Source organism: Trypanosoma cruzi, genomic scaffold, assembly GCF_000209065.1.
Source record: "Trypanosoma cruzi strain CL Brener 1047053516711 genomic scaffold, whole genome shotgun sequence".
Classification (NCBI taxonomy): domain Eukaryota; phylum Euglenozoa; class Kinetoplastea; order Trypanosomatida; family Trypanosomatidae; genus Trypanosoma; species Trypanosoma cruzi.
This window is the reverse complement of record NW_001849563.1, coordinates 45,992-70,216: the sequence shown is the minus strand read 5'-3', so window position 1 is coordinate 70,216 and position 24,225 is coordinate 45,992. Positions and strand designations below refer to the sequence as shown.

Sequence of the window (24,225 nt, the reverse complement as noted above, 5' to 3'; positions counted from 1 at the left end):
AAGCAGTGAGCATGACAAAATAAAGACAACAACAAAAAAGAAAACATATTTCAAAGGTGCAGCCCCAGTGGGACGGGGGGAAAAAAAAGAAGAAGAAAAAGAAGCCGCAAAAGAAGGAAAGAAAAACACAACTATGTATATATATATTACATATATATATACAAAAGAAAACCGAACAGGGACACACACACACACACAAAAGGAAAGAGAGACAAAAAAAAAAAAAAAGGGGGGGGGGGGGAAGGAAAGGGAAGAAAACAAGAAAAATGGCAAAAGAAAGAAAAAAAAAAGGTAGGAAACACTGGAAACAAGGGTTTCGTAAAGAAAGAAGAAGGAGTCATATATTGCCGCGTGAACATCAAAAACAACAACAAAAAACAAAAGTGTTCAAAGTGCAAGTCAACAGCACAAAAACAACAATTAATAGAAGCAACGCAAAAATAAACACTTCCGACACAAAAAACAACAACAACAAAAAGAACGTCAATAATGCAGAAGGACATCCTCATATCTTTCACATGACCCTTTTTTCCTCATCGGTTTCCCGCCTTTATCTTCGCCCTCCTCCTTGGATCCCCCCCCGCGCCCCAATCTCCCTTAAAATCTCAAATCCCCTAGCGCTGGTACAAATATAAAAGTGCCGTCCCTCCATCCTTGAGCGTTTCTTCTTCTTCTTCCCAATCTCAATTCACTCCACTCCTTGCATCGCTTCCCACATCGCATGACTTCTCACCTCTCTCTTTCCCTTATTTTTCTTTTTTCTGCTTATTGTTCGGCATACTGATGCGGAGCACCCTCAAGCTTCTTCGCCTCAGCAACCTTGCGCGTCGCCTTGTTGAAATCCTCATTCGTCACATAATCCCTACCTGCGCGGACAGCAAACATACCAGCCTCAGTGCACACATTCCGTAAATCGGCACCATTGAATCCCTCCGAAAGCTTAACGAGAGAATCATAGTCAATGTCACCTTGTTTGGTAAGCTTTGATGCATGAATTTTCAGTACATCAAGTCGGCCTGCTTCATTCGGCAGACCAATTTCAATTTTGCGGTCAAGACGTCCAGGCCGCATGAGTGCCAAGTCAAGGGTGTCAGGGCGGTTCGTTGCCATAATCACCTTCACTTTTCCCAGCTTGTCAAAACCATCAAGCTGATACAACAGCTCCATCAGGGTGCGTTGAATTTCTCGGTCAGAGGAAGTCCCATCAATGCGTTTCCCACCAATGGCATCCACCTCATCAATGAAGATGATGCAGGGCTCGTGTTCCCGTGCGTAGGCAAACATTTCACGCACAACCCGAGCAGATTCACCAATATATTTATCCACAATCGACGATGCCACAACCTTCAAAAAGGCAGCATCCACGTTTGATGCAATCGCCTTTGCCAGAAGCGTCTTACCGGTTCCAGGGGGTCCGTAGAGCAAAACACCTTTGGGTGGTGTGATGCCCACACGCAGGAAGAGCTCCGGGTTCGTCAGTGGCAATTCCACTACCTCTCGCATCTGACGCATTTGCTCCTGTAATCCACCAATTTCTTGAAAGGAAACATTCTTCTCATCTCCCGTGATTTGCATGTTGTACACCTGAGGATCAACTGCACGCGGCAGCACCTTGACTATTGTCAGTGTGATAATCTCTAAAGCCACGCGGGCACCAAATTTAAGTTTCTCTCTTTTGATGCTTTTTTTGTACCCAACAAGGTGGCGTGCACCGGAGATGCTCTGCACAATGTAACGTTCTTCATCCACCTGTCGAAGTATCTCACCCACATATTGTCCAATACTCAACAACGCGCTGATTTGGTCTTGCACATGTTCTAGCTCCTCCTGCTGAGCCTTCACTTCTTGCATCAGGCCCCGGAGACGCTCCTGCGCGGCATTGCGAACCGCCGTCTTATTGATAACATCCTGCCGCAGCTCCTCCCTCTCAGGGTTGGCGTGATACCCCAACTGCTTCTGCATCTGCAAGAAAAATCCGGATATTGTTCTGTTTTGAGCCAATCCGCGAAGTAAATGGAAAAAAAAGAAGGAAAGAGAATAGAAATGGCACCTGCTCCTTATCAAATTGCTACTCTAAAAACCAAAAAAAAAAAAAAAAAACACAAGCAGAGATGCCCCAGAGCCTCGGAATACCATGTGGCTTGTCCCCCCATTTCAACCCGCCCTTACCACGTTATCGGGGGAGGGAGACAATGGCGAAGTATCTCCTTCAGCTAATGGGAGATGCGCATAATTAGAAATTATCATGCTGGGTAGGCATCTATATTTCTGTAAAAAGATGAAAGAGCCTCACTCCTAACGCGGTAAATTATTTGCCCGGAATAATTTCAACAACAACAAACAAAAAGGGGGGCAAACGCATAACAGAGACGGAGTGAAATAATATTCCACGGGAATCATTGAAAAGAGCAGAGATGTCTGTTTCCTTTTACCAAGACGGCCTTCTTGCCTTGTCTCTTTCTCTCTTTTTTTTTTTATTATGCGTGTGTGTTGATCGTCCGTCTCAATCATCGATTAAGCATTGCTGCAAGAAGAGCGTCTCCTCCTTCACATCCGCTGCGAAAGCACGTGCAACATCCTGCGGCGTCCGTAATGGCCCCGCCCGCACTCCGTATGACACGCGCCAAACAAATCGCGTTCTTCCATTTCCACCGCACATCGACATCAATTTGACACCGTCCACCATGTTCCAGTAGACAGGCGGTGTAATGATGCCAGAAGCCCCAGCATCACTCGCCGTCGTCGCACCTTTCACCGGTGCCGGCAAATCCGACAGCGCCTCCATGTCTTCGTCAAGATGAAAATTCCACCTTTTACTGGTAGACAAATGGGATTTAGTGCCAGATAGATTTGAGACGCTACAGTCTCCATGCTCGCCAGCGGTAACGGTGGGAGAAGAACTGCCGTTGATGAGGTGACGCAAAGAACATCCATCGTTTGTGGCGGCTAAGATTGCCCGTGCCATGGGGCTTCCTGCTTCAACGGACTCAACCACCATGTCACGTGAAACTCGGAAACCAACAGGTTCGAGCGCTACACTCCCGTCGCCTCCGCCACGCACGATCTGGACAGACAATTGAGCAAGACGATACTGCTGTACCTGAAGCACAACCGATTCTTCTGTCGAACGCGCCGCCGCCGCGAGGGATGCACGCAACTCTTCAATACCTCCGACACGGCGATGATTGACACCAACAATAAGATAGACAAAATGAGAATAAAACGCCACATCACTTGTAGCTGCTTTTGCTTCTTCCATCAGCCCTGTATTCAAACCATATTGGTCCCTGTCTCGCTTCTGTAAATTATTAAATCGCAATGTGTCTGCGATACGCAGAGCCTGTTGACGCTTCGCCGCGTATACCTGAAATGAAAAGTAATGATTGCTCTGAATACGTTGTAATCGCAACGTCCCGCGTTGTACACGAATTCCCCATCGCCCTGACGGAGCTTCAGGTTTGCGGTTGATGACAATCGTAGCAACACTGCGCTTGCGCTGTGCCGGTGTTACTGGCGTACATTGTGGACTGCACGCTGGCAGAACCTCCTTCTCCCCACTTTTTCCACCGTCAGTTTCCACAGTTGCGCCCTCCTGTGATGCAATGTGGCCGTATTCGCTTCCCTCTTTCCCAGCAGTTCCCAACGCAGAGAGGCGATTTACCACCGTTGCATCCTCACCCTCTGTTACCCCGGTGCTTTCTTCCCCACGTTGAGAACACAAGACAAGTTGCAACCGCAAAATTTCTTCCTCTCCATGAACTTTTTTCCGCTGCAGACGTTCCAATACATCGCGTTGTGAGGCAACCACCTCCCCATTGACACGGTTCAACACGTATTTGCCATCCAGAGTCTCAGTCCTAGCAACACCTGAGAGTGATGGTGGGTCAAAGACAATTTTAAGCCCGGACGAGCTGTCTGCATGAATTAACTGTGAGAGATTCAGTAGCGCGAGGGAGTTACTACCAAATTTTAAACCCCATCCCCCCGTGAATGGACCCCTTCGATTTAATACAAGCTCAATGGTCTCTGGAAGCTTTTCACCAGCGATGAGGCAAGGAGCACCACAGCCACCAAAAACTTGAAGAGTGGCGCGGAACTGAAGACATACCTCCCGCCGTTTTCCAAGTTTCACAAACACAGCAGCCACTTGACGACGCTCCGTCACCGCCGTGTCATTGATGCTATTCAAAACCCACTTGCATTGCCTCAGAAACTTGCGGGAGTTCACATCCTCAGCCCCCAAACGTGATTCAGCAGCAGCAGCCCCATCAGTTAAAATTGAGGTTGGAGGTGGAAAGACGTCATGGAATTGGGAGAGTGGTAAACCTTCACTTGTATTTATAAGCGGCAAAAAAGAATCATCATCGCCGGCACTTAACAGACTCTCCGTCCCACCCATGGCCTTTAGAATAAATTGAGAAAGGGCCACAAACTGCGGATTCGCCCCATCGCTTTTTGTAGTTGCATTTCCCATCTGATGCTCATTCTGCCCTAACATTTCCTTTCGGAATACTTTCTGAACGGCAGGACTGTAAGGGACGTTTGCCCCCCAGCGTAGTCGACACTCCGACACTACAGTCACATCGTCGATCGCAGAAAGATAAAGGGTGGAAGTGAGGTGAACACCCCATTTTTGTTCCTCTGATCGACGACGCAGCCGCAGCTCCAGCTCCAGGACCATATTATCATCCTTTGGATTTTCCACTGCCGCCAAACTACTACCCATATCCGTCATCCCTGTTGTGGCATTGGGCGGCAGCATTGCCGACGTGTCGGCTTTTGCCAGCTCCTGAATAACTTCCTCCCGCCTCTTGAAACTTTCATGTTTGCTACGCTTAAATTGATACTCAGCGCATGACTCCAACGCATCATGATCGCGACAGTAACATGCCCGGCAGAACGTTGGACTTGTCAGCCACCGTGTCTCGGTATCAAGTTCTCGCCGCACGCGGTGAATTTTGTGCTGCAGTGCACTGTCATCCTCACGCTCCACACCGACAAGGATAAAGTACTCACGTAGCATATGCCCTAATGCAGCCAATCCATTTCTTACAACGGCATGCACATGAATCGTAAATAGACGGTCAATTGTTTTTAGCGCATCGTCGCCCGTACGCGGAGCGGCAAGAACAAGATTGCCGTTCAGCTGTCGCTCCACGTGTCCAAGAGCCACGTACTCCTCACGCACTGGCGGAGTAAAAAACTCCTCAGCAAGTAGACCATTAGACAAACGTGCCCCAATTGTTGTGCACCCCAATACAAGACTCTGACTTACAAGTGATGACGTCAAGGAAAATTTAGCGACGGTATCTCCAGATGTTTGCGAAGATTCCTTTTCAATTGATTTCCCAGCAGGCGGCAAACGCTGCAGACGCAACCGATCATTCTCAAGCACACGCGCAGCGTCAAAGTGAATAGATTTCATCGGAGGCTTGTCCTCAAGGATAGTGAAAGTTATATCAATCGGACGAATAATAAAACGGCGAAACAACAACGGAGATGATTCGCTGCGAATGTCAAGTAATAAACGACAGGAATCGCTCATGCCAAGCAGTAGCTGTGGGGCGTGTGCCTCACGAAGAAGAGCCAACATATTCGATCGTGTCATAATAGGGTGCTGCGTGGTTTCCGGTGCAAAAAGTTCAGAGGGGTAGACTCCACGAAGAAATGGGATGAAGACATCCTCCAGACTACATTCCGCGGCCTCAGCTTCATTAGTCACCAGCATGACATGTTCCGCCTTTACTGTTGTAAGCATGCGACGATGGGCATCAGCACGGTACTCTGGACGTAGCACGACATCACCTGGAAGGACACGACGCCCGCCGTGACGTAAACGCCGCGACGCCATCATATTCCACACAGAACAACGGAGTGCACTCAACCAACGCCGCCGCCATACATATGGCGTTCGTGCAACTGTCTGTGACCAGTCACCTCCAACAAGAATGTAGTTCTTGAGTACTTGACGCACAGTGGCGTCCGTGGAGACACGTTTTGCCCGCGCTGCAGTGATTAGATTTGGCCGCGATAAAAAATGACGCATTGCCATTGGAGCATTTCTCCGGTGAAGGGCGTTAAGGAGAGCGGACTTAAAAAATCCATGAAGCACATCCGTAGCGGCTCGTGCCAATGACGCCTCACGATTGGCACAGAAGAAGACTGCACCCACTTCCTGCACGGCTCGTAGGCGGTGCTCAAGCTCGTGACGACTGCCACAGCTTACACGACGCAGTAATAGTTCGACTTCATTCAAAGGCTTCCAGAGAGACAAATCACCAAAAAGATCGGCACAAGACTTTTCATCTTCCACGGCACGAATCGATCCCACACGTAATACAAATCCCGGATGACGCATCGTGTTGAGCAAGAGTAAATGTTCGCGCTGCAGATGATTGGGACCCACCGCACAAAGAACGGCTCCACATGACATTTTGGATACCGCAGTACATGTATGAAATGCACGTTGTGGTATATTAAAAAGCGCTGCCATGTGCCCAATGGCATTCTGCAATGAGACATTCTCAGTGTAGAGGACAAACAGAAACGCCGGACTTTTACTAGGTGGGAGATTTTCTGTAAATCCAATAACAGGTGGAGGAGCTGTGTCAAGGTATAACATGACGTCTTCCAAGGAGAGATGCCTTCCCAAACTCTTCTTGTCATTCGATGCTGCCGCTTGCAAAGCTTGCGCCTCTTTCATCCTTTTCTGAACAGCAAGTGGCAGATGCTGCAGTGTCTGCCGACGGAGATGCAACACAAAGCACAGGAGACACACAACATCCGAGGATGAGAGTGGTTCCAGCCGAACCACACCGCCTTCTGGTACAAACCACGGTGTACGGACACCGTGAACAACGACTTTTTCTTCACTCTGAAGTTGACAGGACACTGACTCTCGAGACTGTTGTTTCCGCTCCTCCTTGTCTGGAGGAATGCCACCGCTCTCACCCAGTGATGAAGGCACGGTAGAGAAAGACGAAGAGGGAGCGGGCACTGGTTGCTGCAGCGGTTCTTGCTCCTCAAATGACAAGAAGTCTGCATCCGTGAGTGACATCTCCACCCTCTTTTCATTCGTCGCCAACTGTTCAGGGATTTTTCCACTGTCTTTGCTTGCAAAATAAGATGCGGCGTCTACCTCCCGCATTAGGGCATCACCATAATGCAACTCGTGCAGTGACGACAGGCGGCGTATTTCCGGAAAGAGACGCTCTGTGATGCCAACATCAAACTCCACCTCTGTAAGAGCCCATTTCTTTCGCCGGCGCTCAATCTTCTCATGGGCCACGTGTGCAGCACCCGAAGCAACCGTCTCACCAGCTTGCATGTGACGATGCAGTTGTGCCTCGGACAAAAGCCGACGGTGAACTTCAAGAGAGCGAGCTACCGCCAAACTATCTTCAGAGTGTGCTGCAGGCACTGACGACGAGAATACCTTTCCGTTAGTCAGAGTGGCGGGCAAAACCACGGATGCTGAACTTCCCTTATCATTTTCTTTTTGCTGGTGGAAACCCAATTTTGTTGCCTCGCCCTCTTGTTTGCCGCGCGCATCCCGTCGCTTCGATCGGCCCCTTCGAGATGTCGTTCCACCGTGTGAGGGTAAAGACTTCCCATCATGATCATCATCGTCGTCATCTCCCACAGCACTGGTGGACTGCTGACGCCTGATCTCCATGGCGGCGGCAAACCGAACACCAGGGTTTGCATGCAGCAAATGGAACGGCGCCACAAAGCGCCTGACACGCCAAATGTGGCCAGGAGCAAACAACATCTTTTCACTTCCCTCCCTTCTTTCCTTTTCCCAATCCCCCCCTTATTGTTCCTTCGTGTGTGTGTGTGTGTGTGGGCGATTGAGTGGGGGCGTGCTGCGACAGCTGAGTCGTCAAAGGCCATCCCAAAATAAAAAAACAAAATAATAAAATAAGCAAATAACAAAATCATGCGGAAGAAATGATAAATGATCAGTCCGCCACGCAAAAGAAAAGAAAAAACAAAAACAAACGAACCATCCCACGTTTAACGAACGAAAATAACAATAGGAAATTAGACGTGGTGCACTAAGAATGGCGGGAACTATATTCTGTGTAAGCGTGCAGTTTGCCTCAAATGAATGCGCCGTTGCCCTCCCGAGCGTTTCTACAAACACACACACACACAAAAAAAAAAAAAAAAAAAAAAATGGGAGAAAAAAAAAAAAGGAGTTGTGGGTCTCTCATTAATTTCAATTTCCTCCTTTTACTTTTTCCTCCTTGTGTCTTCTTCCCATCCTTTGGACAACTCCCCCGACAGCCTCAGTTCCATTTTTATTTCTGTGGGGATCCGCTTATAGTTCTATGAGGAGGCAAACCATAAACCCGTCATCTTCCACCTGCTTTCTCTCGGTAGTAAATGCCTTTTGTTTGTTTTTTGTTTTTCCTTTTGCGTGTGCATGCGGGAGGTGCTTATGACGGATACGACAAGAAAAACAAAAAATACAGACACACGGACACGCACACACACACACACGCAGAGTTTAAAACAAAAACCAACGCTCCGGCGTCACGCTTATTTAAATCGACATCTCCATTCCATCAGCCTCTCATTCCAGCCGCGCTGCCGCCGTTTCTTCCGCAGTATCAATGACAGGTGTCGCCTACTCTGCCTGCACTTCCTCTTTTTCCTCGTCACCGCAGGCGCCAATGGACTCCAGATACAGCTGAACCTTCTTTTCTGCTTCCGCCTCCACTTCCTCGGCGGTAGGTGGGTTCAACACATCCTCAAACATAAACGATGTCACGACGGTTCGACCCCCAAACAAACGACCAGCAATTGCACGTTGTGCCTCTGCCGCCTCATCAACAGACTCGTACTCCACAAACACACGACCAAAACCACCGTGAATTGGATGCATAAGTCTTTCTGTGTACTCTTCGCGTGCTCTAAGGTACTCCGCCTTGGCCTGTTCGTACTTCGCCTCCTCATCAACGTCATCCTTCTCCATTTTATAGCAGTCTTCATTTTCTCCGTCAGGCGATGAAACGCCGCCCATGCTTTGATTGACGTGGTGCTGTCGGTTATGGCCACCACTATTCTTGAGATTATCACCACTCTTCTTAGTTGTGTTTATTCGGGACGCAAAGTAATTCTTCGGCGGTTTAGGCGGCATCGGTGGTGGGGCACGGCGGGGGACGATGAGCGTCTTAACACGACCGTACTTCTCCACCTCGCAAGTAATTTCATCCACAAGCCGCTCATACGTTTCGTCCAGCACAAGCTCCTCCTCATCAAACAAATTCAGCAACACTAAAACCCGAGTGGGGTAAATGGGCACCGTGCTGCCGTACAACGTTGAGAGGTGGGGAAATGTCTTGGCAAAGTGTAACACAACATCCGGCAACCGCACCGCAAACTCCACCAGTTCTTTCATGTGGTTCACCGGTTCTTCAGCCTTTGCAACGTCATCGGCGAGAACAGGCACAAGTGAGCCGGCTATCTGACCATCTTTGGCCAGCAGGGATGCACCCGAGACAGGGTCATCTGGATCAAGCGCAACGTCAATTTCGGCATGTGTGCACACCACCTTTAACCAGTCGTATAAAGGCATCAACACCACCACATTGTTTCCAAGCGTTTCGCCATGAAGTTCAGAAACAAAATCAACGGCATCCGACTCCTTTTCAAATTCTCCGTACGCCATTCCAGCCTTCACATCAAAGGCAAGAAGGGGTCCATACTGCTCAAAGACCAGTCGCAACTTTGCTGCTGAAAGTGTCAATGGAAAGCCAAGCATAACAACCTTGCGTCTGTCCACTCCAGCCAAAACCTGGTAATCTCGTGGCCGACGGATTGTGATTGGGTACGACCGTCCATCAGCAGAAATGAAAGTAAAACGTTCCGGATCACGCTGGGACTCCTCCACCAATTCCGTCACAAGGTCTGCCAGATTGACTTCAAGAAAGGCAAATGGCTTCGACTTGGCACTGTTGACCGCAATGTCAATTACGCGGTCAACATCCACAATGGCATTCGGTGGAATTTCCCGACGCTCAATATCCGCCCCCGGGCCTCCTTCTTCACGCAACTTTTCCGTAAACTCATCCATCTCTCGTTGCACCTTCACACGACGCACCATCGGAATAATGGTGGTAAAGTAATCCAACAGTTCTTGCCGGGTGGTACGTTGAGGAAAAGAGGAGATGTGCGCACGACGCGCCTCTCGGGCACGTCGCTCCGCCTCTGGTGAAAGTTTCGGTGCCTGAAGAACAGCTAACGCCCCCGTTGTCGTTGCCAGTGCTCCCTGTTGTCCTTCCTCGGTCTCGCCACTGGCACTTGTACCCGGCAACCCACCGTTCCCACCACTACCATCATTATTGCTGCTCCCTGGAGCACTAAGAAGACTCAACAAGCTCTTTGGAATAACCGGAACAAAGTCGGCTACGGAAGGCAGAACTCTGGATGGACCCGCTGGCTTGGAAGCGTTCTCCTCGTTTGCCTCTTCTGCTCCTCTCCGCTCTTGTTCTTGTTCTTGTTGTTCTTGTAGTTGCTGGGATTCGTTGGCTCCGTCATTTTTAGCCGGAGGAGGTAATGCGACTGTTGCAACCGGCGCATCTGGTGATGGAAGAACGGCGTCTCTCATATTTTCCTTCTCGTCCTGTTGCTGAAAAATTACTGGAATCCGCTGCTGCTGCTGCTGTTGTTGTTGTTGTTGAATGAGGGCCAAGATCATTTCGCCAGGCAATGACGATGTCATGCCACCGGCAGGTGTCTGCACTTCAGGCTGCAGCAGCTCTCGTACGTCCACCGCCTCAAATTTTTGCCGGCCACCATCCACTCTTCGTGACGTGCTAGAGGATGATGATGACCCCCGTGATCGTGAGCGTCGGCGTCCCCCTCCTTTCTTAGCTCCTTCTTTGCTACCTGACCGACCTCTGCCCGTTCCATGTCGACGTCGTCGCTGTTCATCGCTCTCGGAATGCCGTCTGCTGCGGTATCGATCACTGTCTCGGTCCTCGCTGCCACCACGGCGCCCACTCCGCGGGGAACGTGAACGCCGTTTTCCCGCGTACCGCCCGTAGCGCGTAGATTTCTTGGAGGCGTTACTGCTTCCATCAACAGCGCCATGCCGATCGGTTTCGGCATCGACGCGTCGAGCGTAGCGATCCCCACGACTGTCGCGGCCCATGTTGTATTCCTCTTCTCTTTAGCCCTCTTTTTCCCCTCCTTTTTTTCTATTCCCCCCCTCCCCCCAGCGCAATGCGGCGATAGAATAACAATCCCAGGAACAAGCAAGAAGAAATAAAAAAAAAAAAAAAAAGGGCAACAACAACAACACAACGGCCAAAAATTCCCTGCCGGAAGCGTGCAAGAAAATGATCGCAACCACAAGAGGCGCAAGTTGTTGTCAAATTATTGGCGGCCAATACTTACGGCCTGCGGAATCACTTCAAATAAAAAAAAAGCCGCGTCTATACCAATCCGCATACTTGGAATAAGACGTAAAATAGCGTAAACAAAGAACATCAATCTAAAAACGACATAAGATTCCCCTGCAAAACCATTTCTGCTACTGCTGTTGTTGTTGTTTTTGGTGTTTGTGTGTTCAGCTGGAATAGGGTCACACAAGGCAATGTCGTTTTTCCTTTTTTTTCCTTTTTTATTTGAGTATTGAGGGAGAGGGCGGTGTTAGAGAGAAGGCGGGGATCGTTTTGAATCCTTTGAGGGCGAGCATCATTTGACATTCCAGGGAACATTATTTTTAGGGCCCCTTCCCCCTCATTTCTTCGTTTCCACTTAACTCACACATTCCAAGCTTCACTGAAGATTTAGACAGCATGCATAACGTCGAAGAAGTTCTCGCACGGCGGAAATGGGAACTGCCATGGAACGCTGCCGGCGCACGTGCTCCACACATAGCTCGAGAATCGATGTGGTGTTGTTTACCATAGAGTCGATCTCATTCCCGTGTTTCTCCACGTGACTTCCCTCTGCATCCGTCCATACATCTCCTGCGGCTGCTGGTAATGGTAAAGATGTCGATGTTGCCGTCACATCTGCGGCCATGGTCTCGGTAGTGTTTGGACGCTTCCCCCGATTCCCAAGAAAGACAGAAAGATATGAAGCAATGGTTTGATACTGCCGCCCTTGTCCCTCTTCATTCTTCTCCACCAATAAATCCACGGAGTTCCGCACAACCGGAAGTTCACCGCATGACAATGCCACAAGCCATAGTAAATACGCAATTGCCAGACCGCTGGAGCGGTGCATCCCAGCTGAGCAATGCACGAGGGAACAGCACCGGGACAGGAGGGACGGCTCATTTTGAGGTCCACTACGTGCCGCGTCGAACGGAAAGAATGGGATGCCGTGCAGAAAACAAAAGACACCCTCCTGAAAATGTTGAGAAAGATCATACGATTCCTGATCTTCGGCGGGAATAACCAGCTTAGCAATCAATCGACTTGAGCACGGAAGCTCCGCGGTGTAAATCATGTACGGACCAAAGGTTCTATACGGTTCCCAGGCCAGAGGTGAAAGACACTTCCTCAAGAGCTCGTAGGCCACTTCCTGTTCTTCACTGCAGAGAAAAAGTGAACCTGCCCTCTTCACGTTTTGCACATTGCCCTGGCTCATATCAGCCCCCTCCAATAGTAGTCGACGCCAGCAATATAGCTTATTTAAAGCCATATCCTTGCTCTTCCCAATGCCCCGGAAATCATTGACATCACTCTGAGGCGGATTCGCATAACATTGTACCACTCGTGTTATGTTTAGGAAGTCAAGAAGTAGAGGCTGATACACCGGTTCCCTCCCCGAAATGTATACCTGGGAATATGACGGTTTCCACCCAGCCCCCCAGTTCCCGTCCCTCGCTTCGTCACATTGGAATGCATCAACAAGAAGTGACTGTGTTGCGCGCCGCTCCACTTCCTTCTCGCTTCCCATAACATGTCGACGCAAAATTTCTTTAAAGACTACACGATAACGACGCACAAAGCAAAGCGCACGAAATTCCAATGGAGAAAGTGGATTCGGTCGGCGGTTACTGGAAGCAGGCTCTTCTTGATACCGCAACTTTGCAACCACAACAATAAGGAAGCTTTGAAAAAATAACCGAAAAAAGTCACGTATAGTGACCGGAGGACAAGGGGGAGACTGCTGTGTTTTCTCCTTCCCCTTCTCATCCTCCCTCTGCAATATTGTTCCCTGAAAAACAGGTCCAGCGGGTACGGTGACATTGTTGGCCGTGGTTTCGGAAATGGCAGCGGCAAGAAAGTTATCGTGTGCTTCAAGACAGCGCTGCGGCACGTCACTCTGGTAGAACTCTTCTTCTTCTGTCGAGTACGCACCGTATTTTTCTTTCTTCATTCCGATTGCGCCACATTTGTATGGCGCCTGTGTGGTGAAGTGCAACTTTCCTCTGCCACTCTTATTGTACTTTTTGCTCTCCCACGCCACTTCCTCTTTTTCATCCTCCACTTCGTCCTCATAATCCACCTCCACCCGGGCTTCGTACAAAAAGGTAGAGTAAATAGTCAGCTGCGTTGTGCGACCACGTCCAATCCTTCGCCGCTTGCTCCGACGGCTGTGATTACCGCCAGGAAGGCGGCTTTTGCCTCTCGGCGTCGTTCTCATTGCTGCGGAGGCCGTCAAAAGAGCCTCTTCAAGCGTGGGAAACGCTGCTCTGGCAAGTGTGGTCACATTTTCCTCCTCCGGCACACGTGTCGCCCGTTGCTGCTGCTGACAGTCGTAAGAACCGCCATAGGCAACGTCACTGAGAAGCGGATTTTCAGCCCTGGATAGTAATACCTCGAGGAGTTCAACGTTCCATGTCATGGCAGCGAAAAAAAATGCAACATCCTCCTCGTCAATCCACAGGGGGCGTTCGTGGCTTGTGTCCGTGCCACCACATGCAGCTCCATGAGGCTCTTGAAACGATGAGACCGATGCGCCAATCGTCTTCGTCTCGGGAAGCGCGGATGAATCATGCACCCCAGACCTCATCCTTCCAGGCGTGGCAGCTGAGAAAAGTCCCAACCTCCCCTCCCCTGCTGCTGCCTCCGGTGTGGTGTAGAGTTCTGTCATGCGAAGAGTACTAAAAGTAAAGGTGTAACGACCTTCCTGTTGGTGTTTTCGTTTGTGCGTCTACTTCACCCTTTTTTCCTTCCTCCCCCACCTTCCCTGACTTCCTTTCATGCATGCATTTGTGGGTACGGACGTTCACAGGGAACGCATGCGGTGCGGTCACGCCACAATGCAGAGTTCACGCGGCACAAAATTGGGGGGAGAATCAAAAACAGATGTACCAGAAATTCGCCGCACCAACAGGACAGAAACAAAAACAACAACAAAAGACGCGCAGGGCACATCAAAAAAAGAAAAAAAAATGACAAGCTGATGATGAAGGAAAAGGGATAAAAAAAAAACGCAGTTTTACTCCCGCCTCTCGGAAACCAACTCCCTCCATAACAACAATAACAAAAGGAGGAAGAAGAAAATCGCTCCAAATACACAACAATATCAACACGGACAACAAAGCCGTAAATAAATGAATAAGTGCTAGTGAGAGGGAAGGAGCACAAGTAACAAAAAAAGATGTTACGCTCGCACAAACACACACACACACACACACAACCATAAACCAAAACAAAAAAGGGAAGGGAAAAAAAAAAACACGGCATCTTTGAATTACACCGCCACACACGACTTTAGGCGATAGAAGGAGTGAAAGGCAGAAAAGGGAGGGGGAAAAAAAAGGGTCATGGATGCCACGCACTCACATACGATGGCTAACCCTTGCAGCGGCCATTTGTTGTTGTTGTTGTTGTTGTTGTTGTTGTTGTTGCCGGTGCTGGTGTTCCCTGTAATTAGCTGCGGCAAACGCTGTGCTTTTGGCATTATGAAGAAGCCATTTACTCAAAGTAATGTCATCATACATGACCAAAAACATCAAAGGCATGTACGCATACACGGTCCAGTGGCCATGCCTATCTCGAATCAGCTTCCGCAGGTAATACACCTGCCATGTCCAGTTGGTAGCACAACAAAAAATGTAAACCACCACAGCAACGACGGAGAGTACACGTGCGACGTTGGGTGAAACACCAAGAAAGCGCGACGCAAGTAACACATTTACACAATACGCAAATGTTGAGAAAGCCGCGTAAACAACAACACAACGACAAATGTTTTCCTGAGAGTAGTCGTTTGTTGTGCTAAAAAAGTTAAACAACAGAACACACAGATGATGTATCCACGTGGACCAACTCATTCGCTTCACCACAATCATGGAGACAAAGTCAGGAATAGTATAAATACAGCCAAGATTGCGAAGTGTATTTGTGTCCCAAACGTCAAACATAATAATATTTCCCAGGTGTGAAGTCGCAAAGGGAACCAATGAGACAAGAATGCCGGCTTTTATAAGGTTCGCAATGGTGTACAACTTCTTATCATGAGATATACGGGCGAATGAGAGTGAATAACGCTCCAAAAAGTAGTAGGTCATGTAGTAACTAGAGAATATGATATAGGTTCCAATAACAAAAAGCCCTAAGTGGTCACGAGTGTCCAAAACGTGATACTGCAGAAACTGAACGACTACCCAGTTCATTGCCGCCACGCAGCATGAGACAGTAAGGGCAGGTCGGTTATCAAGCGTTGCCTCCCAAGGATAATTTCCCTCCCCGACATACGCACGCACAAAAGAAGTGGGACTAAAAGTTGGTAATGATGGGAAGAGAGAGGTAACGGTGTTACTACTGATGCTCCCCTCCTGTGATTCTTTTCTCTGTCGGGGGTTTTCCCGTTGTTCTTGTTGTTGTCCTTGATTCTGTTGGTGTCGCCAGTCTTGACGCATATTCCCCATGGATTTCGCAGCACCATCCTCTATTTTTGCATTGAAATGTGCATTGGACCCCGTGCATGTATGAAACTGTTCTTGTTCTTGGCGGCGATGGTGCTGATGACGTCTATCATACAATGTGGAGCATCCCTGTCGCCGCAGCGTGGCATGTGAATCGACCATATCATGGCCTGACCTCCTTATTGTTAAGTAATTACATTCTCTCGTCTGCTCTGTCTGTACACCAGTGACATGCTGGGAGGGGGATTCCAAGTTGTCATCCTCTTTCCCTTTTTGATTCCCATCATCCACAGAGCCATTACTATCCAGCGTCACCGTAATTAAGCTCTGACAGTAGAGACAGCGGATATGACACGTCGACCGACATTCATCCGTGCCCACAGTAGTATTCGTGGTGGTTTCATCGAACGAAGGGGCCATGCGGTGGTGAGTGTAAAATGCCTGTGCCTCCCTCTCCATGGGCGAACCACAAGCTACAATTGCTTTCGTGGCATCGTCCCCACTGATGTCACGTGTCTCAAGTGATGTGTTCCCCATTGAAGACATCACCATATTTGTCCGCAGGGCCTCGCTTTCCTGCGAAGGAAGTGAGTATTCGCCACCGCTAAACTGGTGGTCGTCAGCTCTTCTTCGCAATGGTTCCGTGGACGGCATGCCATTCAAAAAATAATCTACGCCCCTACTGTTGGAGAATAATGCCGCATGCTGGCAGTAGCGATCGATATCGCTCATTTCGCCTTCAAAATCCTCACCTTCTGATTTAACGCCGTCGCTACCATCACCACTGCCACTCTCAGAAGGGCTGCTCGTAGCCGCTGCGGCATCACTCTCGCGACTCCTCTTCAGCGTCTGCGAAAGGTGAGCGGCACTCGTACTGGAAGCATTCGATATGCGAAGGAGTTGCCGTGGATCTTCCGTGTGGATCGGATCTCCTGGCGTCTTCTTCCTCTTCGTCGTCCCGACTTCCTCCTGCCCTTCCGTACGGGGCATCTCTTCGCCACTTGTTGATACGTATTCCTCCCTATTTTACTCACCGTCGACCAAACTCTAACACACTCCGCCACTCACACAACGGGAAGACTCGACAACTCCACACTTTTTTCCCTTGCTCCCAAATGCGCCACGGCATTAATAAAAAAAATTCATAGAAAAAAAAGGGGAAAAAAGGCAAATGAATGACATGGCGGGGCATCCATAAAATGCAAAAAGCACAGTTTTTTTCTTCTTCTCACCAGCAGAAAGGCAATAAAAAAGAAAGAAAAGAAGAGGGAAACTTGAAAAGTTACCGGCAGAAAGTCAATTGAAATTCCACAAAAGTTTCAACAAATACAAAAAATAAAAATAAAAACACACAAAACACAACAAATAACAACAACCAAAATGCTTTACTTCTTTCTGTTGCCACCGTTCAATTCATAATCGTTCTATATATGCTGCACTGTAAAAGACCAACCAACCAGCAACCAATATATTTCATCTTCTTCCTCCCTCTTTGCTCATCCCTACTCCCAGATTCTTCTCCTTCCCGTCCCTCTCCTACCACACTTATGCGCATACCACCCAATGTATGCATGCGTGTTTATTCGTCGTGTGTAATCTGGAGGAAGGTCTATGCGTTGGGCCATTTTTTCCTTTTTTTTTCTTGACCCTACACAATAAAGGAATCGCCCAGCGCCGAGAGGGTGAACAATGGTGCATTTGAGGGAGAAACAGCCACTGCGCCACGCCAACGACGCCCTGAACGACCAAGACAAAATAGAAAAATATTCAACAAGGCATTCCCATAATCAGCATAGATGCAGCAAGAATTTTTCTTCCTTGCTTTGGAATGTAACACTGTCCCATCGTCTACTGGTAGTGTCACACCCTCTGTAATACCTTCTGGTGGTATCCAAGGTGCACTAAAGGAGATGGTCGGAGGGAATATGCTGACAAGACCGCCCTCACTGCCTGTTGCTGTGGGATTCGCTAATTCTATGCATGTGGCACCGTTAGCGGCGGCGACCCACTGCCGCACGGCCACAAATGTCGCCATAATGGAAGCCACGAGGCCGTACTGAAGCAGCCACACGCCAAGATAATTCGCCTCCGTTGGTAATACATACTGCAGCCACGATACCCAGGGGCCGTAGTCTGCCACACCGAGGCGCGTTCCATCACGGCAAGGCAATGCGTGAATAAGTAAATTCCACAGTGATCCAACAACCCAGCTGGAAAAAGATGAATAGCGGGGGCATTGTAACCGCTCACTCGTTTGTTCCCAAGCCCAAAAAAATATAAGCCATTGAAAATACGCAACGCTCGTGACAAACAGAAAGAACCATCCATGGTTACTCTCTGCGATGGGACAGTCCAGGGCAATACTGTACCCGTCAAAGCGGCGAAAGAAAACATCGCGCTCATAACAATAAAAGGTACGAAGAGGAATCAACATGTGTTTTTCTATAGAAATGATTCGAGGATGTAACCAGCCGTATGCACGTTGCCTCATAATTGCCCAAACAGGAGAAGTCTTCAGTGACGACTCGGAAGGTTCATACGTGGAACGCATAGAAAGTAATTTGCACATGATGCAACTCAACATCATAAGGAAAAACAAAAACAAAAGCAAAAATCCCTCCAATTCCGCCTTATTATTAAAAAAGAAGCCCAAAAATATACTCCCAGTGGGCTGGTAAACACTTTCAAGAGGATAATCCTTTAGTGCAATCTCATCGGTAGGATAGGAAGTGATGATCGGCACAAGACCCATTTTCGCCCAGGCGTATTGCTGCAGCAGCCAAAAGGAAATTATGGCAAATAAACAACCTCCATCACGGTTTCTGAAGAGCCAAATACCACGCGCGGATTCACCAAAACTGTTCCCAATACCCATTTTCTGTATGAACGAAAGCTCTGGTTTACCTCCCTGGACGGGATATCCAAGAATTAACATCCAAAGTGAATTTCTAAAGAAAAAAATACCCAATACAATGTGACTTATCAACGGGGGAATAAATTTTAAAAGCAGGTACGAGAATGCCACATAAAAAATGCCTAAGAGTGACATAGCCATGAAAATTGGCTCCTGAACCATCATTTTCACCGTACCACGTCGGCGCATTTGACGTACATTGATGTACCCACTTCCTGAAATTTCCATTGGCGAAAAGTCACTTTTGACAGAGAAGGTGCTGCCATTACGTTGGAAGATGGGGGCTTTCGTCAGCACATACACGGCCTCACGGTGATTTCTAAAACGTGCATATTGCAATGCCGTGTAGTTGTCCTTATCCGCCAAATCAGTACGAGCACCCCGTAAGACAAGGTACTCCAAAATCACCGCGTATCCTTCGCGGGCAGCCCAGAGAAGCGGGGTGCGTCCATTAAGGTCGGGCACATCTAAATCAAAGCGGCAATTTTCAACAAGGTACTGAAAAATAGCCAGAGAGTTAGTGTAGGCTGCCCAATGCAACAGGGAATGACCCTCAAAATCCCGTTCTTGCGGGTCAATAGGATGTTGCTCGCACAACATCAATAATAGCGGAAGGTTATTTGCCTGTACGGCTGTAAAATACGCACTGTAGCCCTGATGGTCCTTTTGACGAGGGTCAGCACCGTGATCCAGAAGGAAACGCGTCATGTCATATTGAACGCCTGTCACTGCCCAGTGTAGTGCGGTGTGGCCCAATCCATTAGCCGCATTGACCTTCACTCCCTGATCAACTAAAAATTTAGCGACGCCTAAATGACCACGAAGTGCGGACCACATAAGAAGAGTCGCATCATTTCCCTCAAAAAGAGCACGTCGATCCTTTACTTCATGGCCTTGCGCCCAGAATGTGATGGCGTGAGCTAGACTACCGTAGACACAGGCTTCCTCAATGGTCGATGGGTTGTCGCGTCGCTGACGCTCCGCAGACTGCATCCATGGATGACGTGGCTGCCAGGGTTTATATAAACTCCCATCCATGTAAGGAAGGTAGGCGAGACGTGACTGTTGGTAGTACATGTCGCACCCGGGAAAGTACACATCCAACCCAAACTGCGTATTGACATTATCAAGATTTACCATTTCTTTACTTTCCCCGCCCACCTGTCTCTCCCCCTCTCACTTTCTTTTTTTTTTTTAGTTTTATTTCAATTTTTTTATCGGTCAATGGCTTATGGCCGCTTTACAGTACGAGAGAGAGGGAGAGAGATGTGTATATTTTCGTTGTTACAAGTTTCAACTCAGTCTCCGTGGCGCAATAAAAAGTAAAGCGTTTGTTGGAATATTTCCCTGTCGAGTACAGAGCAAATACTCCCACACTAAACAAAAAAAAAAAAAGAATTGTTTTTGTAAATTCACACCACTTCCATGTCTACTCACACAACGTAAAATCTTTTTCTAATCTTGATCCTAAAAAAAAAAAATAAATAAATAAATAAATATTATTTTTTTTTTGCACACAAATCTTATCTCTCGTATTTAATTTATTACATATATATAACCATACGTACGTATGCGCACACACATGCAATATTAAAAAAAAAAAAAAAAAATAGAGTAAAACGAAACCAGGCTTTGAAGCTGCCAGTAATTTCTGTTCCTCACCCCTCCGTCGTACAAGAAAAGAAAAAAGAAGTAAGAAGGGAAATAGAGAGACTGACGCGCCACTGACCCTTCTCATGTGTGAAAGCTGAACCGGAGCTTAGTTGTATTGTCGTGCCCACTTCACAACGTCACTCGGATTCTTCAGGCGTGATGCGTACCTCCTCGGGTCCTCCTTCACGGAATCCGCAAGGTGCGCAAGAGCACGCTGCGTGTATTCATTTCCAAGTGCGTCGTACAGGCGGAGTTTCTCCTCCGAGCTAAGTGCCCGGGAGCCACCAATAAAACCCTCAACACAAAGCGGCTGCACGTACGCCACTTCACGTCTCGCGGAGCCGGGGAACTTCTCTTTTGGCTCATTTTCCCGGTTTTCCAACTCCTGCGATCGCGAGCACCACAATATGAAGCGAAGCAGTCTGGATGGATAAAATACATACGCCGTGGCAAGAAACACAATCGTTGCCTCACGGTTCTGCATCATCGCACACGCGACGGTTCCAAGTTGGGCCCACCGCAATGTCCATCGAGTCAGTGAAAAAAGATAACTCGCCCAAAAGAACTTCGCAAAGAAGCCACAGGCTATACCTACCAAAAGTAGTACGCACTTGAGGAAGAAAATCAGGTCAGACTCCTCATAATAGTTAAAATACGCGTAAAGAAAAGCGGCATATGCACTCAACAGACTTTCAGCAAGAGCAGAGAAACCACCAACTGTTAAAAGTGCAAATAAACCAATCTTTCCAAGTGTCATATTCTGCAGCTTCCGAAATAGAAAGAGTAACACAAAACCAACCAACACAATGGTTCCGCCCATTCCAGCAAGCAATATCTGAAAGGCCGGAACATCCTCTATCCATGGCTGCAAGAACCGTATCAGGCAGAGAACAAGTATAATCTTCAGCCAAAAGAAATCAAACAAAAGAAAATCTTCTACGTGAATAACAAGTTCTTTTGCATGCGCAACGGCCAGACGAAGACACACGGGATTTGCGGCGGGCAATTGAGCTTCGTAAACGAACCGGTGCTGGCCATCCTTTCCAAGAAAAAGTGTTTCTGTTGATGCCATCGGCCGAGTGCCAAGCCACGCCGCAACCCATGACGGCAGCCACAGACTGCTTCTACCGTTTGGGCCAAGCTCCTCAAAAACATACACCAATCCCCCTTCTGCCGTTTCTAAAAACATGGGGGATACATCACCACCAGCAGCTGCACTCCTAACAGTAGCACCATAACCGCCATAACCAAAGAAAAGAGAAAGCAGGGCGCCAAAACCAATATTGCCCATCATACGTGAAATGAACGATACATCATTGGAAGCTTTTCGGTAGGCCGCGAGCATTTCACCCAAGTTGCAGGTAAGGCGAACATCTTTGTTGGACGCATTTCCTTTTCCTTCAACCAACTCCGCTGTGGGTGCAAAGGAGGTGGCAAGAAGATGATCAAAGACCGCGCGACTAAGGAGTTGGCTGCGGCTTTCCATTCCACCTGGAAGGTTTTCCACGTCAAAAGTGATTCGGAGTCGACGCTGAAAAAAAAATCGCTCCACAGCCGCTGGATCGCCCCATGGATATGCAGAGAAACGATACAAAAATAGCTTGGCCCGAAGAAGAAATGATGCAACTCGGTTCTTTTTCAACTTCTTTGCCGCAGGTTCCACATGCGACCCGGCGAGTCGAACGCGGTCTCGCAGAGGGCTCAATAATAGTCCCTCGGGAGAACCCAACAAAGTCGCCACTTCTGCACCAGGGCGAAGCAGACATGTGACGTTGGCGTCACCACCTACCACCTCCAATGGTATCGCTGTAGGCGAATTCGCATCGTGCGCAGGCGGGCGGAACAGTCCCAAGTCACGACACTCCGGCAGCTGCTCCGCAGTCCCCAATTGACAGAAAAATAACAGGACGAGCAGCTGTTCTAAAAAAAGAAACAAACGCGGCGACATGTTGTGACGTCTGGGGTGCCTCATTTCTAAAATAAAAGAATTTGGAAGGAGGAATGTCACCCGGCAAAATAGAAGCTCCTTGCGTTTTCCACTCTCCCCTCAACACCTAAAAAGAAAAAATAAATAAATAAATCAGAAATGAAACACACAATAAAAATTCAAACAAACAAAAACAGAGAGAAAAGAAGAAAAGGAGAAACGCCAAGGAGTCGTCCACTTCCCCTCTATAAATTGTGGGTTGCGATCCAATTGCTCCACACATGAAAAAAGAAAAAAAAATAAATAAATAATAAATAATAAATAAATAAATAAATAATAATCCACACGCATGTATGCAGTTTATAAGGAGGTTCCCATAACATTTCCCCTTTCTTTCTCTTCGTTTCGCAACGCCCCCTTTCCCTTCTCAGTTCCCCTTTCCACATGTGCCCTCCTTCCCCCTCTTCCAAGCCAGCAACAGACAGAAAAGGGTAAAAGAATCGAAAAAAGTCGAACAAACAAACAAATAAGAAAAAAAAAAAAAAAAAGACAACAACAACACCTCAAGCACATCGGCTCCCTGCTGCGTACACCTCAGCACTGTCTTTATGCTCTTGCGAAGGAAACACTTCAGTCCACCAACAGCCCCAAAAACAATTCCATTGGCGCCCATGGGTGGATGTTGGAAAGTGGCTCCCACTTCTTCATTCTGTCCTCGGCATCCCTCCCCCCACCAGAAAAAAAAAAGAGAAAAACCGGACCGTATCGTCGTGAGACCAAAGCTGGGAAAAGACGGTACACACACACACACACAAGTACGCCAATTACGCCACTTCACAAGTTCCATTCACAAGAAGAAAGAAACACACAAAAAAGAGTGATGGTGGGGTGGGGTGGGAGATATATATATATTTCTGTGTGTGTGGGGGTGGGGAAAAAGAGCCAAAAATAAATAATAAAAAAATAAAAAAGAAACAAAAACGAAGCATACGGCGGTAAATGTGCCGGTCTCTGTGGGTAAATATCTATCAGCAGGAGCAGGAGCCGTTGAAATTTGTATGTAAAAAAGAGAGAAGTTTGGGGGGAAAAAAGTGTTCGACTGCAAAAGACAAATTTGCTTTTCGTGCCCTCCTCCACCTCCACCTCCTCCTTCGTCTCTCTCTCTCTCTGCCGCGTCTCCGCCCCCTCCATTGTTTTCTCCCTCTAACTTTTAAACAACCGTGTGACATCGATGGAGTCGTCGATCACACCACTCACGCATCCGAGAGGAAAAAAAAAAAAAAAAAAAAGATTCATCACACAGTGAGCCCACAACAACAACAAAAACAACAAAAGAAGAAGTGCAAAAAGAAAGAAAATAAATAAATAAATAAACAAATAAATACATCTTCTATTGAAAAATATCAAACAACAAAGTGCAAAGACACGTTTCACACACACAAATAAAATAAAAAAAAAGAACTGAAAAAACAACAACAACAAAAAAAAAAAAAAAGGAAAAACGCCCCCACAAACAAAAACACGTCGGGCAAAACAAAACAGCGCCCTTTTATCCTTTTTTTTTTTCTTTTCTTCAAATGTAAACATGCGCTTGCAAGCAACATATATATTATATATATTATATATATATATGAAAGAGGCCACGCACACGCACCACTTGCTGTATCTCCCTCTCTTTACTTCTCCCCTCCTCCCCTGAGAGCTCCGTCATCAATTGATTCTCTCTTTCATCTTCTATCCACCCCTCCGTGCCCGCCTGATGCGCACACACGGGACGCATTGCTGTGAATACATCCGTGCATGTTTTATTTGATGTCGGGCACATCTCCACGAGTGCGTCCATGCAAACAACAAAAGAACCGACTGTGCAGCTGCAGAAGTCCCCCACCC

At 47.8% G+C, this 24,225-nt stretch overlaps 7 protein-coding genes across 7 annotated transcripts, besides 23 other annotated features; all 7 read right to left on the bottom strand.

Moving 5' to 3' along the window:
* Nucleotides 1-10,400: part of a sequence feature (heterozygous, Esmeraldo-like haplotype) that runs on past the window's edge.
* Nucleotides 80-126: a sequence feature (CT-rich).
* Nucleotides 199-299: a sequence feature (CT-rich).
* Nucleotides 766-1,962, bottom strand: Tc00.1047053510311.70 (26S protease regulatory subunit, putative; the record flags this gene model as incomplete). Its single annotated transcript, XM_812559.1, has 1 exon — nt 766-1,962. The coding sequence occupies one exon, from the start codon at nt 1,960-1,962 to the stop codon at nt 766-768; it is 1,197 nt and encodes a 398-aa protein (XP_817652.1).
* On the bottom strand, nt 2,504-7,771 carry Tc00.1047053510311.60 (hypothetical protein, conserved; the record flags this gene model as incomplete). Its single annotated transcript, XM_812558.1, has 1 exon — nt 2,504-7,771. The coding sequence occupies one exon, from the start codon at nt 7,769-7,771 to the stop codon at nt 2,504-2,506; it is 5,268 nt and encodes a 1,755-aa protein (XP_817651.1).
* Nucleotides 7,897-7,924: a sequence feature (AT_rich).
* Nucleotides 8,157-8,197: a microsatellite.
* Nucleotides 8,474-8,508: a microsatellite.
* Tc00.1047053510311.50 (hypothetical protein, conserved) lies at nt 8,633-11,161 on the bottom strand (the record flags this gene model as incomplete). Its single annotated transcript, XM_812557.1, has 1 exon — nt 8,633-11,161. The coding sequence occupies one exon, from the start codon at nt 11,159-11,161 to the stop codon at nt 8,633-8,635; it is 2,529 nt and encodes an 842-aa protein (XP_817650.1).
* Nucleotides 10,401-10,640: a sequence feature (areas merged during assembly that could not be assigned to a particular haplotype. This can correspond to areas where the two haplotypes were merged or to regions with more than two copies in the genome that were merged during assembly.).
* Nucleotides 10,641-24,225: a sequence feature (heterozygous, Esmeraldo-like haplotype).
* Nucleotides 10,655-10,687: a microsatellite.
* Nucleotides 11,273-11,293: a sequence feature (AT_rich).
* On the bottom strand, nt 11,791-14,061 carry Tc00.1047053510311.40 (hypothetical protein, conserved; the record flags this gene model as incomplete). The annotated part of the gene is made up of 1 exon (XM_812556.1): nt 11,791-14,061. The coding sequence occupies one exon, from the start codon at nt 14,059-14,061 to the stop codon at nt 11,791-11,793; it is 2,271 nt and encodes a 756-aa protein (XP_817649.1).
* Nucleotides 14,584-14,609: a microsatellite.
* Nucleotides 14,753-16,831, bottom strand: Tc00.1047053510311.30 (hypothetical protein, conserved; the record flags this gene model as incomplete). Its single annotated transcript, XM_812555.1, has 1 exon — nt 14,753-16,831. One exon carries the CDS (start codon nt 16,829-16,831, stop codon nt 14,753-14,755), a length of 2,079 nt encoding a protein of 692 aa, XP_817648.1.
* Nucleotides 14,786-14,821: a microsatellite.
* Nucleotides 17,490-19,895, bottom strand: Tc00.1047053510311.20 (hypothetical protein, conserved; the record flags this gene model as incomplete). Its single annotated transcript, XM_812554.1, has 1 exon — nt 17,490-19,895. The coding sequence occupies one exon, from the start codon at nt 19,893-19,895 to the stop codon at nt 17,490-17,492; it is 2,406 nt and encodes an 801-aa protein (XP_817647.1).
* Nucleotides 18,433-18,455: a microsatellite.
* Nucleotides 20,226-20,254: a microsatellite.
* Nucleotides 20,342-20,367: a sequence feature (AT_rich).
* Nucleotides 20,515-22,380, bottom strand: Tc00.1047053510311.10 (hypothetical protein, conserved; the record flags this gene model as incomplete). Its single annotated transcript, XM_812553.1, has 1 exon — nt 20,515-22,380. One exon carries the CDS (start codon nt 22,378-22,380, stop codon nt 20,515-20,517), a length of 1,866 nt encoding a protein of 621 aa, XP_817646.1.
* Nucleotides 22,629-22,672: a microsatellite.
* Nucleotides 22,819-22,894: a sequence feature (T-rich).
* Nucleotides 23,280-23,306: a sequence feature (AT_rich).
* Nucleotides 23,463-23,524: a sequence feature (G-rich).
* Nucleotides 23,605-23,624: a microsatellite.
* Nucleotides 23,691-23,719: a microsatellite.
* Nucleotides 23,776-23,837: a sequence feature (T-rich).
* Nucleotides 23,938-23,967: a microsatellite.